The sequence below is a fragment of the Schistocerca gregaria genome, chromosome 9 (genome assembly GCF_023897955.1).
Source record: "Schistocerca gregaria isolate iqSchGreg1 chromosome 9, iqSchGreg1.2, whole genome shotgun sequence".
Taxonomy (NCBI): domain Eukaryota; kingdom Metazoa; phylum Arthropoda; class Insecta; order Orthoptera; family Acrididae; genus Schistocerca; species Schistocerca gregaria.
Genome location: NC_064928.1, coordinates 163,698,961 through 163,712,357, shown reverse-complemented (window position 1 = coordinate 163,712,357; position 13,397 = coordinate 163,698,961). Strand labels below are relative to the sequence as shown.

At 40.5% G+C, this 13,397-nt stretch overlaps 1 protein-coding gene across 5 annotated transcripts in view; it reads left to right on the top strand.

Annotated features, from left to right (window-relative positions):
• LOC126291563 (zinc finger protein 501-like) overlaps positions 1-13,397 on the top strand; it is a 405,002-nt gene that overhangs the window by 293,232 nt on the left and 98,373 nt on the right. The window contains exon 8 of one of the 5 annotated variants that reach the window (XM_049985082.1): positions 2,849-4,465. The exons of the other annotated variants lie outside the window; for them this stretch is intronic. Within the exon in view, the coding sequence (XP_049841039.1) occupies positions 2,849-3,683 (835 nt within the window). The 3' untranslated portion in view covers positions 3,684-4,465. Of the gene's footprint in view, positions 1-2,848; positions 4,466-13,397 lie in introns of those variants that run through there. 5 annotated transcript variants of the gene reach the window in all.

The following is a 13,397-nucleotide window of genomic DNA, read 5'->3' as shown; positions in this document are numbered from 1 at the left end:
AGGAACAGCGCTTGTTGAAAATATTCTCGCGCTACACTCTGTTCCTGAAGCCATAAAGCAATTGCAAGAAGTTTCATTTTACAACATAGGCACTGACGCAGCAAACTACAAGGCTGGAAAGATGTTTCCTGCAGTTGTTTAATACTTTAATGAAACTGAAGGAATCCAACAGAAGCTGTTGAAGTTTGTTTCGCTGAATAACGAAACAGAGGAGAGAACAGCATTTTGTCTAGACACATTAAGACAACTGCAGATTCCATTAGATGAATTAATCGCGTTTTGTGGGGACAATAGCAATATCAACTTCAGAAGGCTTCAAAAACGCGACCAGAGGAATGTGTTTCGCCAAATTAATGAAATAGGAAAACACGTGGAAGAAATTGGAGTCTGTGCCCATATTCTCGACGATACTATATCAAGCGCTGCTGTAGTCTTAACTGACGACGTTGAAATAATCGCCATGAAAATATGTAATTATTTTTCAATATATACAATAAGGATAGAGAAGTTTAAAAGAACCCTGTTCGTGCAATGATGTCAGTTGTCAGACTACTATCACACTCAAAAATAAGATAATTATCGTCAGTGCCCCCAGTTGACAGAATTCGTAAGCTCTGGATTCCATTAAACAATTTTTGGACCCCAAAGACATGCCACCTAAAATAATTTAACATGTTTTCATTAGTCCAACCAGTAAAATTTACTTCTGCATTTAAACTTAGCGCTGTTTGAAAAAATATGAAAAGCATGGAGAAGAATAAAGTATTGATAGCTAAAATAAGAAATATATAGTACTCGACACCCAAAGATGTCTGAATGAAAGGAATACCGCTAATTTTATTGGCATGCAAACCAAGGTGAATTTGAGCTAATTAAAGAATGGTAACTATAACCAGAAAACAATTAATTTGATTTCGAAGTTTGAGGAAGAGACAATGGCTTTCTTTACAATAACATTTGTTTACTTAGAGAAAAGGACTATTTCTTTCAATAAAGGTCAAGCAATTGAGTGGATGACACTGTCTGAAATTCCAGGTCAGGTGATGATTGGGAAATACTATTATATACCTGACTAAAAATAATGGCTACGGTCACAGGTTCGAATCCTGCCTTGGGCATGGATGTGTGTGATGTCCTTAGTTTAGTTAGGTTTAATTAGTTCTAAGTTCTAGGCGACTGATGACCTCAGAAGTTAAGTCACAAACTTTGTTGGTAGGCTCCTGCATTGCCGGGTTCTGGAAAGGTCTGTGGAAGTCGCAGATTAACACGTAAGTCAACCCTTGTGGAACACAGTCCACATTAATTTTGTAGATTTGACAAAACAACTGTTGTGGCAGTTCTTAATTTTTTGTGATCATGTACTACTACAATACAGACAGCCCTACTCAGTATACACATCAGACCATTGCGGACTCCTAACCACACATCCATACAGCACATTTCTCTAACTCCGCAACATCCGCAGCAGGCTGATGCACGATGAACCAGTCCCATTGTTGACACCAGAAACGAAGAGTAATGCGCTTTCAAAATCGCCAACAGCCTATAATTCAGAAAAGTGACTAAAAGCCACTTACACAAGTAAATCATTCAATAAATTGACACACAAGTGGAAAATCTGATTTGTTCATATAGCTCATAGTGACCATGACAGCAGTGCCTATGCATGTCCAAACATCTCAGTGAGCCTCAACGATAGGGATATTTCAAGAGAAATATATGTAGTGTGCAGTAATGTCCTCTAGTGGCTTCCAGACAATTTGTCTTCAGCATACAAGGCCATCATCAGACTTTAACTGTCATCATCAAGGAGGGTAGAACACTGGTGTGCAGCAGGACGACATACTGTTCCCTCATCTTACTAACACCTATATTACTCACCCTAGTGAGTTCTGCAGAAGTATAGCCTGCCCTGAACTCACATATAATGTTTCTCAGCTACAGAAATCTAATATTGTCCATTAGATGAGCAGTAGTAGTTTGAATACATTGCATTATACAGATTTCTTGTCTTGTGACTGAAATGTTGTTTTCTTTGTTATATAAGGTTCAAGTATTTAGTCAACATCTTTCATTGGCATCTACAGAAAACGTATTAACATCCCAAGACCTTATTTATCAAGGAAAGTTATAACTTCTGAATTTTCGATAGTTTATTGCTTAAAAAACTGAAATTTATATAGTTGTTAACTATCAGCTTTACAAAAGTCTATACAAAATTTCACAACAATTGGATTACTATACCTCCCTTTCATAAGTCATAGGAATGTACATGCACCATTTGAATATCTGACAGATTCATGTGCAGACATATGTTACTCTCAGCATACGAAATTATTCTCTTGGTCAGGACTCTTATGTAGAAGTGAAATTCTGTCAGAATATCAGCAGGCGACGTTTACAGCTACGTTTCATGTGCACAACAGTGCACTAGCTACTACACATGGAGTTTGAATTGTCATATCTTTTGCACCAACTCTGTATTCTTCTCACGTGTCATTGTGAAGTTGTTCTACCAGGAAGCGATGGAAAAATCACCTTAAACAAAAATATCGGAAAATTCACTCTGGGGAATATGCTGAGAAAATTGCAAACTCTTATGACAAAAAAATCATATTTCATAGGAGGGCAAATCTTTTAATTGCCTGATTGAAGGCAGAACTATTCTGTGATACTGAGGCAATGTCCTAATTTATAACCTAGTTTTGTAGACTATTCCAGATACACTACATTTTTGGAGATCTTGTGGGATATTTCGAATCCTTGCGTATTTTAATATGCCTGTTCATTTCCTTAGTTTTACTGTTATGAAAAAACTTTCTTACACTGTTTTTCCACTTTTGTGCAGTACTATCCCCGTTGGCGGAGAGGGCAGCTACAGGACTGGTAACAGTGGCAGTTTGGTCACCAAAGTTCCCCTGCCTGCAGGAAAAGACACAGGTGCATTCAACAAAAAGAAGTTTCCACAGTGTCAGGACATGAAAATTCACCCTGAAAACGGCAATCGAGAATTTCTGCATTCCTGTAGTGTCTGTCACAAAACATTCAAAAGGAGTGACAATTTGAAGACGCACTTCCGCCTGCACACTGGTGAGCGCCCATACAGCTGTGACATTTGTAAAAAGTCGTTCAGACAAAGTACTCACCTGAAGCAGCATTTGCTGGTTCACGCTGGGTTTAGCCCCTACAGCTGTGACTTGTGTCACAAGAGATTCAAAAGCAACAGCATTCTGAAAGATCATTTACGTCTGCACACGGGAGATCGTCCGTGCATTTGTGATGAGTGCGGTAAATCATTCAGGAAAGATAGTGATCTGAAGAGACACATGACCGTGCACACTGGTGAACGTGCGTACAGCTGTGGCGTTTGCAACAAGACGTTCACACAAAGTAGCACACTGAAGCAGCATATGTGGTTGCATACTGGCGAGCGCCCATACAGCTGTGACGTTTGCAACCAGACATTCACACAAAGAAGCCACTTGAAGACGCATTCACAGAAGCACAGCGATGAACGGCCATACAGCTGTGGTATATGTCAAAAGAGATTCAAGTTCAGCAGCGTTCTGAAGGAGCATTTACGTATGCATGCTGGCAACCGCCACTTCAAATGTGACTTGTGTGGCAAGTCATACAGGTGTCAGAGGGACTTGTCACGACACTCAGCAGGGCACACTGGTTAACGCCAATGCATCTGTAATATTCACAAGAAGTCATGGAAACAAAATGACACTCAGCCAAACACCTGTATATATTGGGTGTGCCCACAGGGGAATTATACTGGTGCTGTGACTTGTGTTGACGGAAGTTTAAGTTCAGAAGTGGCTTGAAAATCGACATGTAATCATTGGTCTTAGACAAATCATATGTTTCTGCTGTAAGAGTGTGATTGGAAAGAGGTCTAAGGGGCCCCTTTATGGTACATTAATGCTTGTATGATACGTTAGTCGCTGGGATAGTGGAACATTTTTATTCTTATACTAATATCACTTGATTCTACCAAGAGATACTTGAGGTGTTTAAGTAGTTTGCTGAAATAATACAAAAGCCTCCTATTTTCTTCAATTTTAGATGTTGTGGTAAAGATGCTGATAATATGTGAATAAAAACTGACTGGATTCAAAGCAGATGACGTAATTTCTCATAGTTCTGTTCAAAAGTAGGACAGACAACATGTACCCAGAAATTCCGTTCACATTCCTGCATATATGCCTCAGTTTCTGTAATTGTGTAATTTTGTTTGATACAGAAAACATCAAAGCTGAAGGATATATTTTTTTATTTAATTCATGACTGGTTTTGGCTTACCTGAACCCATTGTACATATCATCATTAGAGACAGAATAATATATTCCATAATAGCATGCAAACCATGTTTAAGACTGTACATATATCAAAGTCGAGTTTTTCTATGAGCATTGGCTGTACAACCATATTAACCCAGTGTGCCTCAAATTAATGTATAATCTTGGTCAGTATTGTATTTTTAAAATTGTGTGAAGTAATATGTATACAAATCTGTACTACAATGTGAAATCTGAATTTTCAGGTTTATGCGGTCTATGACACTTTCTGAGTTACTCTGCCTTCCCCAGAGACAGTTACACCTTAAATCTCGCCTGTCAGATATTCTTGAGTCTTTATATCCTGACTCAATAACCAACCCTTAAATCAAACAATATCAGGTATTTTCATATATTATGTAGCATTGCATTGTGTTGTATTAGCAGGAAAACTGAGCTGTTGACGTTGCTTGAAGAACACATGGTGTCTTTTCATATATGACCAGCAATGTATTGCACAAACCGTTTAAATTTGGATTTTCATCATACCAATGATGTAATATAGTGCTATATAGTTGAACACTGTTGAGTTACTGTGAGTCCATGACATCTTGTTCTTTTACTATTTGTCACAGCATACAGATTTACCAACTGATGTCTACAAACTTCATACCCATAACGACAATAACTGCTCTTAATGGCGGAATATCAAGTTGGCACAAGTTCACCGATTTCCCACTCTATAATCAGGATTTGCACAACAAGAAACGAGTCACTTCCCATTCATCTAGTTGTGAACAGTGTGTGATGTTAACAGTAACATCTGTTGGTAATAGTGTGATTGAATATCGCAAATTTTCTTCTCTTTTGTTATCTAATTTCATTGTTAGATAGAAACAGTGACTATACACCTAGCTGCCCAATCTGTTGCCTCACAGACCAGAGAAGGAATATAGTGTTTGCATCCTTACAATAGACTGTACTATATTTGGTGTTGACAGTTACTCCAAAGCACACCAAAAATTCAGCGACAATTTTCTTATGTGGTTTCCCTTCATACACAAATGTAGTTTGGGTATCAGCTCACCACAGTACTGATAAAATGTGGCACAACATTGTATAAACAACAGTAAAAATGCAGTTGCATACTAAGCATTTACAGAATCGAATATTGAAGAAGTCTGATAATTGGTCTTTTTGTGTTGTTATACAGGGTGTTGCAGCTGCCCCTAGCCATGTCATTTTATGCAACCCACAATATTATAGCAATTCTTCAAAAACCACATGCAAGCTTTTCCCCTTCTGGCAACGCACAAACTGTTACCCCTACAGAAAAAAATGAACTAGAGCTTTTTTGCGGGAAATGTAATGTAGTTAAGTTTTGTACCATTACACCATCAGTTTAGTTGATCATTTAGAAATTATAAAACTGACATTTACATAAATTGTATATAACAGTTTTCTGAATTTAAATGATTACGTTGTAGTACTGGTCAGGTCTTCTGACTACGAAAAGGTTGTAAGAGTTACTTTTGTATCGAATTGTTAACGTAGTTTGTTTTAGAGTAACGTCTGTTGTAGTCGGTTTTCTATCATTACTCTCATTGGTACGTTCAAATTAATAATGTGAATGAAATAGCCGACTGTGCTGGTAATGTAACAACCCAATCGATAGAGACAAAAGAAGGTCGAATATCTGGAATAGTTCGTGTAGTCTGAAAGTTTTGTACAATTCTAGGAGGGAGTGCCACGAATAACATACTAAAAATCATGACTGGTGAGGGATTAGTTGGGGGGGGGGGGTGAAGATGTTCCATGATGGTCACTTCTGTACAGTTTTCTAGAAACTCAAAAACCGTGGCGTGCTGCGAAAACGTTTATCTACCTTAATTTTGGAATTAGAAATATAATGTTCTTTAATCGTGAGGGTATTATATACCTTACACATCACATGGAATAGTTTTGTCATGGCTGGCTCTCCCAATGTTATCAGAAGTTGAGAGAGGATGTCATCTACTCCAGGGGCGTTGTTTCGAATTAGGTCATTCAGTGGTCTGTCAACTTCTTTTTGCAGTATCCTCTCACTCATCTAATGTTCATCTACGTCCTCTTTCCTTTTTATGCCTTTCTCTCCAACTTCATCTCCCTTGTACCGAACCTGTATATACTCCTTCCATCTTTCAATTTTCCCTTCTTTGTTTAGTACTGGTTTTTCTTCTGAACTCTTGATATTTATATAACTGCTTCTCTTTACTCCAAAGCCATTTTAATTTTCTGTAGGCAGCATTTCTCTTTCTCCTAGTGATATACAGTTCTGAATCATTACATTTGTCCTCTTATAAAAATATAGGTGAGGCTTACTAGCTACTCCAATCAGGTCGCCATGGCCTGTAACTTCACTAAGATTTGGGTGTACACAGTAATGTGTGTTACTACAAACCACGAACCTTGGACCTGCCATGTTCTGTTGGAACCTTAGGTTCAAGTCTAGTCACAATTCAAGTGACTTGTAGACACATATGTGGGCAGATGTATGATAGAAATCAGGAACCCTAATCCAGAGGTACTTTAAGGCAAGCTTTACAAGTCCTTCATAGTGTACAACCTTAAATGAAGACACACATGGTGAACACTATAGGCTGTCTGTCATCCTTGGCGGAACTCTTTTGATCGCTGTACTGTAGAACTATGCCTTGCATGGCATTTGAGGGCTTCTATATACGGTATTTGGGGCTGTTTTTTGCTTACAGGTAGGACGTCACTGCGTGGAATTTTACCTCCAATTCGCAGTCAGTGAGCTTGAAATCAAAGGTATCTCTGTTCATATGGCCACGTAATGGACTGACGAAAGTGACTTGCACTGTATGCCTCTACCTAAGTTACAGGCTTACAGCTAATATTCACACTTACACGACTTTTTCTTTCTGGCAGCCTTCATGATTCAGTCATTACAGCTTCCACATTGGACGAAAATCGATGATCTCACACAGCATCTTCGAGCAACCCAGACAAATGAAAGATTGTCGGAACAAAATATGTGCTGTAGGGACGAGTTTTATTAGCTAAACGTCCATTGTTGTGATGGTTTCAGTGGTGTGGTGAAATGTGTGTGGGCAGACGTTGTCATGTAATGGGGACCCTTTCTGTTGCAGCAGACCTCGTCGTTTGTAGTGAATTTCTGTCTTTAGCATGTTTCCAGCACCCCACTGAAAGACTCCTTGTCAGCAGTTGTTCCCATTGCTATGTTCTCCTCCTACACTGGCCCTTTTGCATCTGAAAAATTATTAGATTAATGATTTCCGCCGGTGGCAGTCTGGAATTTTTTGTCTTTGTTGTTCTCAGATGTTTCCACTTTATTCTCTGGCGTTTTGATTCTGCCCCATAGTAGTGGACCGTTATTTCTTGGCCATTGACTGTTTTTTTCAAAAATGTGGCGCTGTCTCTGTTAAAAGAGTGGAGTAAGTGTTGTCAGATCCTGCAAGAACAGGACCAAATACGACTGAAGTGAATCGTTCAACGTGACAGAACTGCACCCCTTTCAAAATTTGCTGCAGATTTCAATGGTGGGCCATCAACAAGCGTCAGCGTGCTAACCATTAAACTAAACGACATTTATATGGGCTTTCGAAGCTGAAGGCCCACTCATGTACCCTTGATGACTGCAGACACATAGTTTTGCGACTCGTGTGGGCCTGACATTGGATGGACCGTTGATGACTGGCAATGTGTTGTCTTGTTGGACAAGTCTCAGTTAAAATTGTATCGAGCAGATGGAGTGTACAGGTATGGAAACAATCTCGTGAATCCATGAGCCTGCACATCAGCAGGGCACTCTTCAATCTGGTGGAGGCTCTGTAATGGTGTGGGGCGTGTGCAGTTGCAGTGATGTGGGACCCCTGATATGTCTAGATACGACTTTGACAAGCGACACATATGTAAGCATCCTGTTTGATCATCTGCATCCATTCATGTCCATTGTGTATTCCGACGGACTTGGGCAATTGCAGCAGGACAATGCGACACCTCACACGCCCAGAATTGCTAGAGTGGTTTCTTCTGTGTTTAAACACTCCGCTGGCCACCAAACTCCCCAGACATGAACATTGTTGAGCATACGTGGGACCTTACATAGTGATGTTCGGAACAGATCTCAACCCCATCGTACTCTTACGGATTGATGGACAGTCCTGCAGGATTCAAGGTGTCAGTTGCCTCCAGAATTACTTCAGACATTAGTCGAGCACATGCCATGTCATGTTGCTGCACTTCTACGTGCTCACAGGGGCCGTACACGATTATAGGCAGGTGTATCACATTCTTTGGCTCTTCAATGTACATAAGAATTCTGGAGATCATTGTTACTTTGATACAATATCGAAACATTTTCTACCGTAGGCTCAATCTCAACCTTGTGAATTTTCGTTTTTCACTACATACGTATAATCATTGTACTCTTTACTACTTCTTTGCTCCAATTCTCTTGATTACGCTTCTTCTATCAATAAATTTCGCTGATTTTCCACACTTTCATCAGCATACGCCATTTCTACATCGCCCATGTTCAGTATTTGTATTGTGTACAGAATGTGCGAACTGAACATTTGAAACACTCTAAACTTGGTACATAAAGTGAATAATATTGCAAATTACACAAGGATTATACTTTGTGTGTACACTTTTACTAATTCCAATATAATCTAAGTCTGCCTCCAAATCTTCCCAACTTAGATATAAATCTTTGTTGTCTGTTTATCATTTAGCTCAGTATTGGCTACTGAGCTAGGCAGCTTCTTTCCAATAAAGAGAAACTAGAGTTGCGGTAAAGGTTAGCCCATTTTGACATCACAGAAATCATATCTAGTGAAACACAAGAAATCCTCTAGGTTGTACTACATCCTAAAGTGACATTTAGGGGTGAGATCAATGTCAATTTTGTTGGATCCCATACCCAGCGAGCGATGGCAGCACTTATTGTTAAGTTTTCACATTTGAAGGTTTGCCCGTTTTTCTGCACACATCTACAAATATAGATGACTGGAAAGTATTGAACCAATTAGCAGCACGGATTTGAAATAAAGTCTTAGAGGATATTTCGTCCATATGAATCAATAATCTAGGACAAAAGGCGAGCCCCTGTGTATTACAAAATAGCACATCAACACTTCTGGAGTGTAGATTTAACATAAAACATTACTTGTGTTCAATTTTAGATTGTAATTTAAATAATACTTTGTGTTTCACAGTGGAATCTTTTGTAGATAATTTGTCTCATTTGCTGATTAAGATGTATTTTACATTCATTTAGATTTCGTTGAATGTAATATCCACACTAGGAAACCCAATTTCCTATGACGAGAATGGTGATCAGTGTTACGTGGGGCCAAGTGGCTCTTGGAATTGGTAGAAATAATAATTACATTTCATTAAACTTCATAGGGTACTTCTTATAGTACTATCACCAGAATCATGTATTATTAGTATCACCCAATATGTTTATCTATATGTGAATCTTCATTACTAGCTCTGCACCTCAAACGTAAGTGACTGGCAATTGCTCATCGAACCACTTTCATTCTATTCCTCTAACGTTCCACTCTCGAAAAGCGTGCAGAAAAAATGAAGAAGAAAATCTTTCTGTGCAAGCTCTTGTTGTTGTTTTTCTTTATTACACTGATCACTTCTACCTATGTAGGTGGGTGTCGACAAAATATTTTCGCATAGGGAGGAGAATGTTACCAATAGAATTTCTCAAAAAGATCTCGCTACAACGCCTTTCTCTTAATAATTGTCACGCTAACCTGCTTATCATATCCGTGACACTTTCTCCCATATTTCGTAATTATAACGAATGAGCGGACCTCCTTTGAACTTTTCCAGCGTCCTGGGCATGTCTTCTCTGGTAAGGATCCCATAGTGCACAACAGTAGCCTAGCAGAGGATGGACAAGCGTAGTGCAGACAGTCTCTCTAGTAGACTTGCAGCATATTTTGATTGTTCTAGCAATAAAACACAGTCTTTGATTCAAATTCTGACAATGTTACCTAAGTGGTCATACCAGTTTAAGTTGTTCATAATTGTAATTCCTAATACTTAGTTGAACTGACACCCATTAGATTCACGCGATTTGTTGTGTAACTGAAATTTAATGAATTCCTTTTAGTGGATGATCTCTCACTTTCCCTTATTTAGAGTCAACTGCCACTTTCAGAATTTTACAGTTGGTTTTCATCTTCTTATGATTTTCCTACATGGTAAATGACAGCATCATCTGCAAATAATTTAAGTGGGCCGCACAAATTGTCTCCTAGATTAGTAACAGCACAGGGACTGTAAAAGCTTCTTGCAGAATGCCAGATATCACTTCCGTTTTACTCCACAATGTTGTATTGATTGCTATGAATTGTCACCTTTCTGACAGGAAATTATGAATTCAGTCCCACAGCTGAGACCATACACCATATTTACTGTATGTAGCATTACTGGAAGTTTCTGGCAATGAACAGTGTCAAAAGCCTTCTGGAAATCTCAAAATATGGAATCAAGTAGATGTTCCTTGTCGAAAGCACTCATTACTTAATGAGAATAAGAAAATGTCCAAATGTGTATGAATTCCTAATACACCAAACTGCTGAGGTCATCGGTCCCTTGACTTACACATTACTTAAACTAGCTTATGATAAGAACAATCATGTCTGATGGAGGGCTCGAACCTCCCAAGGGAGTGGCCACACAATCCGTACATGGCACCTCAAACCATGCAACCACTCTGCATGGCTGAGAGTAAGCAGTAGCTGTGTTTCACAAGACTGATAACTTCTGAATCCCTACTACCTGTCAATAGACCATTTATGTCGAAGTAAGTCATAACGTTTGAACACAGTATGTGTTTGAAAATTCTAATGCAAATTGTTTTGTAATTCATCGGATTTCTCATGTTGGTGTGTCGTGTACAACTTTACAGTTTTTGGGTACGGATCTTTCTACAAGCGATTGGTTGTGTATAATTGCTAAGCATGGGGCTATAGCATATGACGAAAGAAACCTGATTGTTGAGAAATGTGAACAGGAAGTCTTTCTTTTATTAAGAGATATAAGTTGCACCACTATTCACAGGATATCTACTTCTAAGCTGTAATCTAGGCAGCGGCTCTTGATTTGTATTGTGGAATATCGGTTTCATCGTCTTTGTTGGAGGAATTTCAGTAAACATTATTTGGTAACTCCTCTTAAGTGGCACTGGTATCACCATTGTGCAATTATGATATTGCCTGTGTTTTGCCAGTGGTGTACATTGCATGCGACTAGAATATTATTAAATTTTCTGCTGATTTCTAAACAGAATTTCATTGTGGAAACTCTTAAAAGATCTCGCATTGAAGTTGGCGCTAAATTCAGAGTTTCTATCAAACTTCGCCAATCTTGGATATTTTGAGTTTTTTTTAATTGGGCGTACCTTTTTGTTGCTTGTGCAACTTTCTTGACTTTTTTGTGTAGGATGGGGTTTCACTTCTGTCTCTTATTAATTTATTTGTTATAAATGTCTCCATTGCTATCAATACTATTTCTTTGAATTTCAGCTTCACGTGGTCAACACTTGCGTAGTTCGGAAGAAATGGACGCTGTCTCTTAGAAAGGCGTCATGCATATTTTTATATGCTTTTTAAAATACACTCCTGGAAATTGAAATAAGAACACCGTGAATTCATTGTCCCAGGAAGGGGAAACTTTATTGACACATTCCTGGGATCAGATACATCACATGATCACACTGACAGAACCACAGGCACATAGACACAGGCAACAGAGCATGCACAATGTCGGCACTAGTACAGTGTATATCCACCTTTCGCAGCAATGCAGGCTGCTATTCTCTCGATCGTAGAGATGCTGGATGTAGTCCTGTGGAACGGCTTGCCATGCCATTTCCACCTGGCGCCTCAGTTGGACCAGCGTTCGTGCTGGACATGCAGACCGCGTGAGACGATGCTTCATCCAGTCCCAAACATGCTCAATGGAGGACAGATCCGGAGATCTTGCTGGCCAGGGTAGTTGACTTACACCTTCTAGAGCATGTTGGGTGGCACGGGATACATGCGGACGTGCATTGTCCTGTTGGAACAGCAAGTTTCCTTGCCGGTCTAGGAATGGTAGAACGATGGGTTCGATGACGGTTTGGATGTACCGTGCACTATTCAGTGTCCCCTCGACGATCACCAGAGGTGTACGGCCAGTGTAGGAGATCGCTCCCCACACCATGATGCCGGGTGTTGGCCCTGTGTGCCTCGGTCGTATGCAGTCCTGATTGTGGCGCTCACCTGCACGGCGCCAAACACGCATATGACCATCATTGGCACCAAGGCAGAAGCGACTCTCATCGCTGAAGATGACACGTGTCCATTCGTCCCTCCATTCACGCCTGTCGCGACACCACTGGAGGCGGGCTGCACGATGTTGGGGCGTGAGCGGAAGACGGCCTAAGGGTGTGTGGGACCGTAGCCCAGCTTCATGGAGACGGTTGCGAATGGTCCTCGCCGATACCCCAGGAGCAACAGTGTCCCTAATTTGCTGGGAAGTGGCGGTGCGGTCCCCTACGGCACTGCGTAGGATCCTACGGTCTTGGCGTGCATCCGTGCGTCGCTGCGGTCCGGTCCCAGGTCGACGGGCACGTGCACCTTCCACCGACCACTGGCGACAACATCGATGTACTGTGGACACCTCACGCCCCACGTGTTGAGCAATTCGGCAGTACGTCCACCAGGCCTCCCGCATGCCCACTATACGCCCTCGCTCAAAGTCCGTCAACTGCACATACGGTTCACGTCCACGCTGTCGCGGCATGCTACCAGTGTTAAAGACTGCGATGGAGCTCCGTATGCCACGGCAAACTGGCTGACACTGACGGCGGCGGTGCACAAATGCTGCGCACCTAGCGCCATTCGACGGCCAACACCGCGGTTCCTGGTGTGTCCGTTGTGCCGTGCATGTGATCATTGCCTGTACAGCCCTCTCGCAGTGTCCGGAGCAAGTATGGTGGGTCTGACACACCGGTGTCAATGTGTTCTTTTTTCCATTTCCAGGAGTGTAGATATAAAGTAATTGTCGGATAAATTTTGG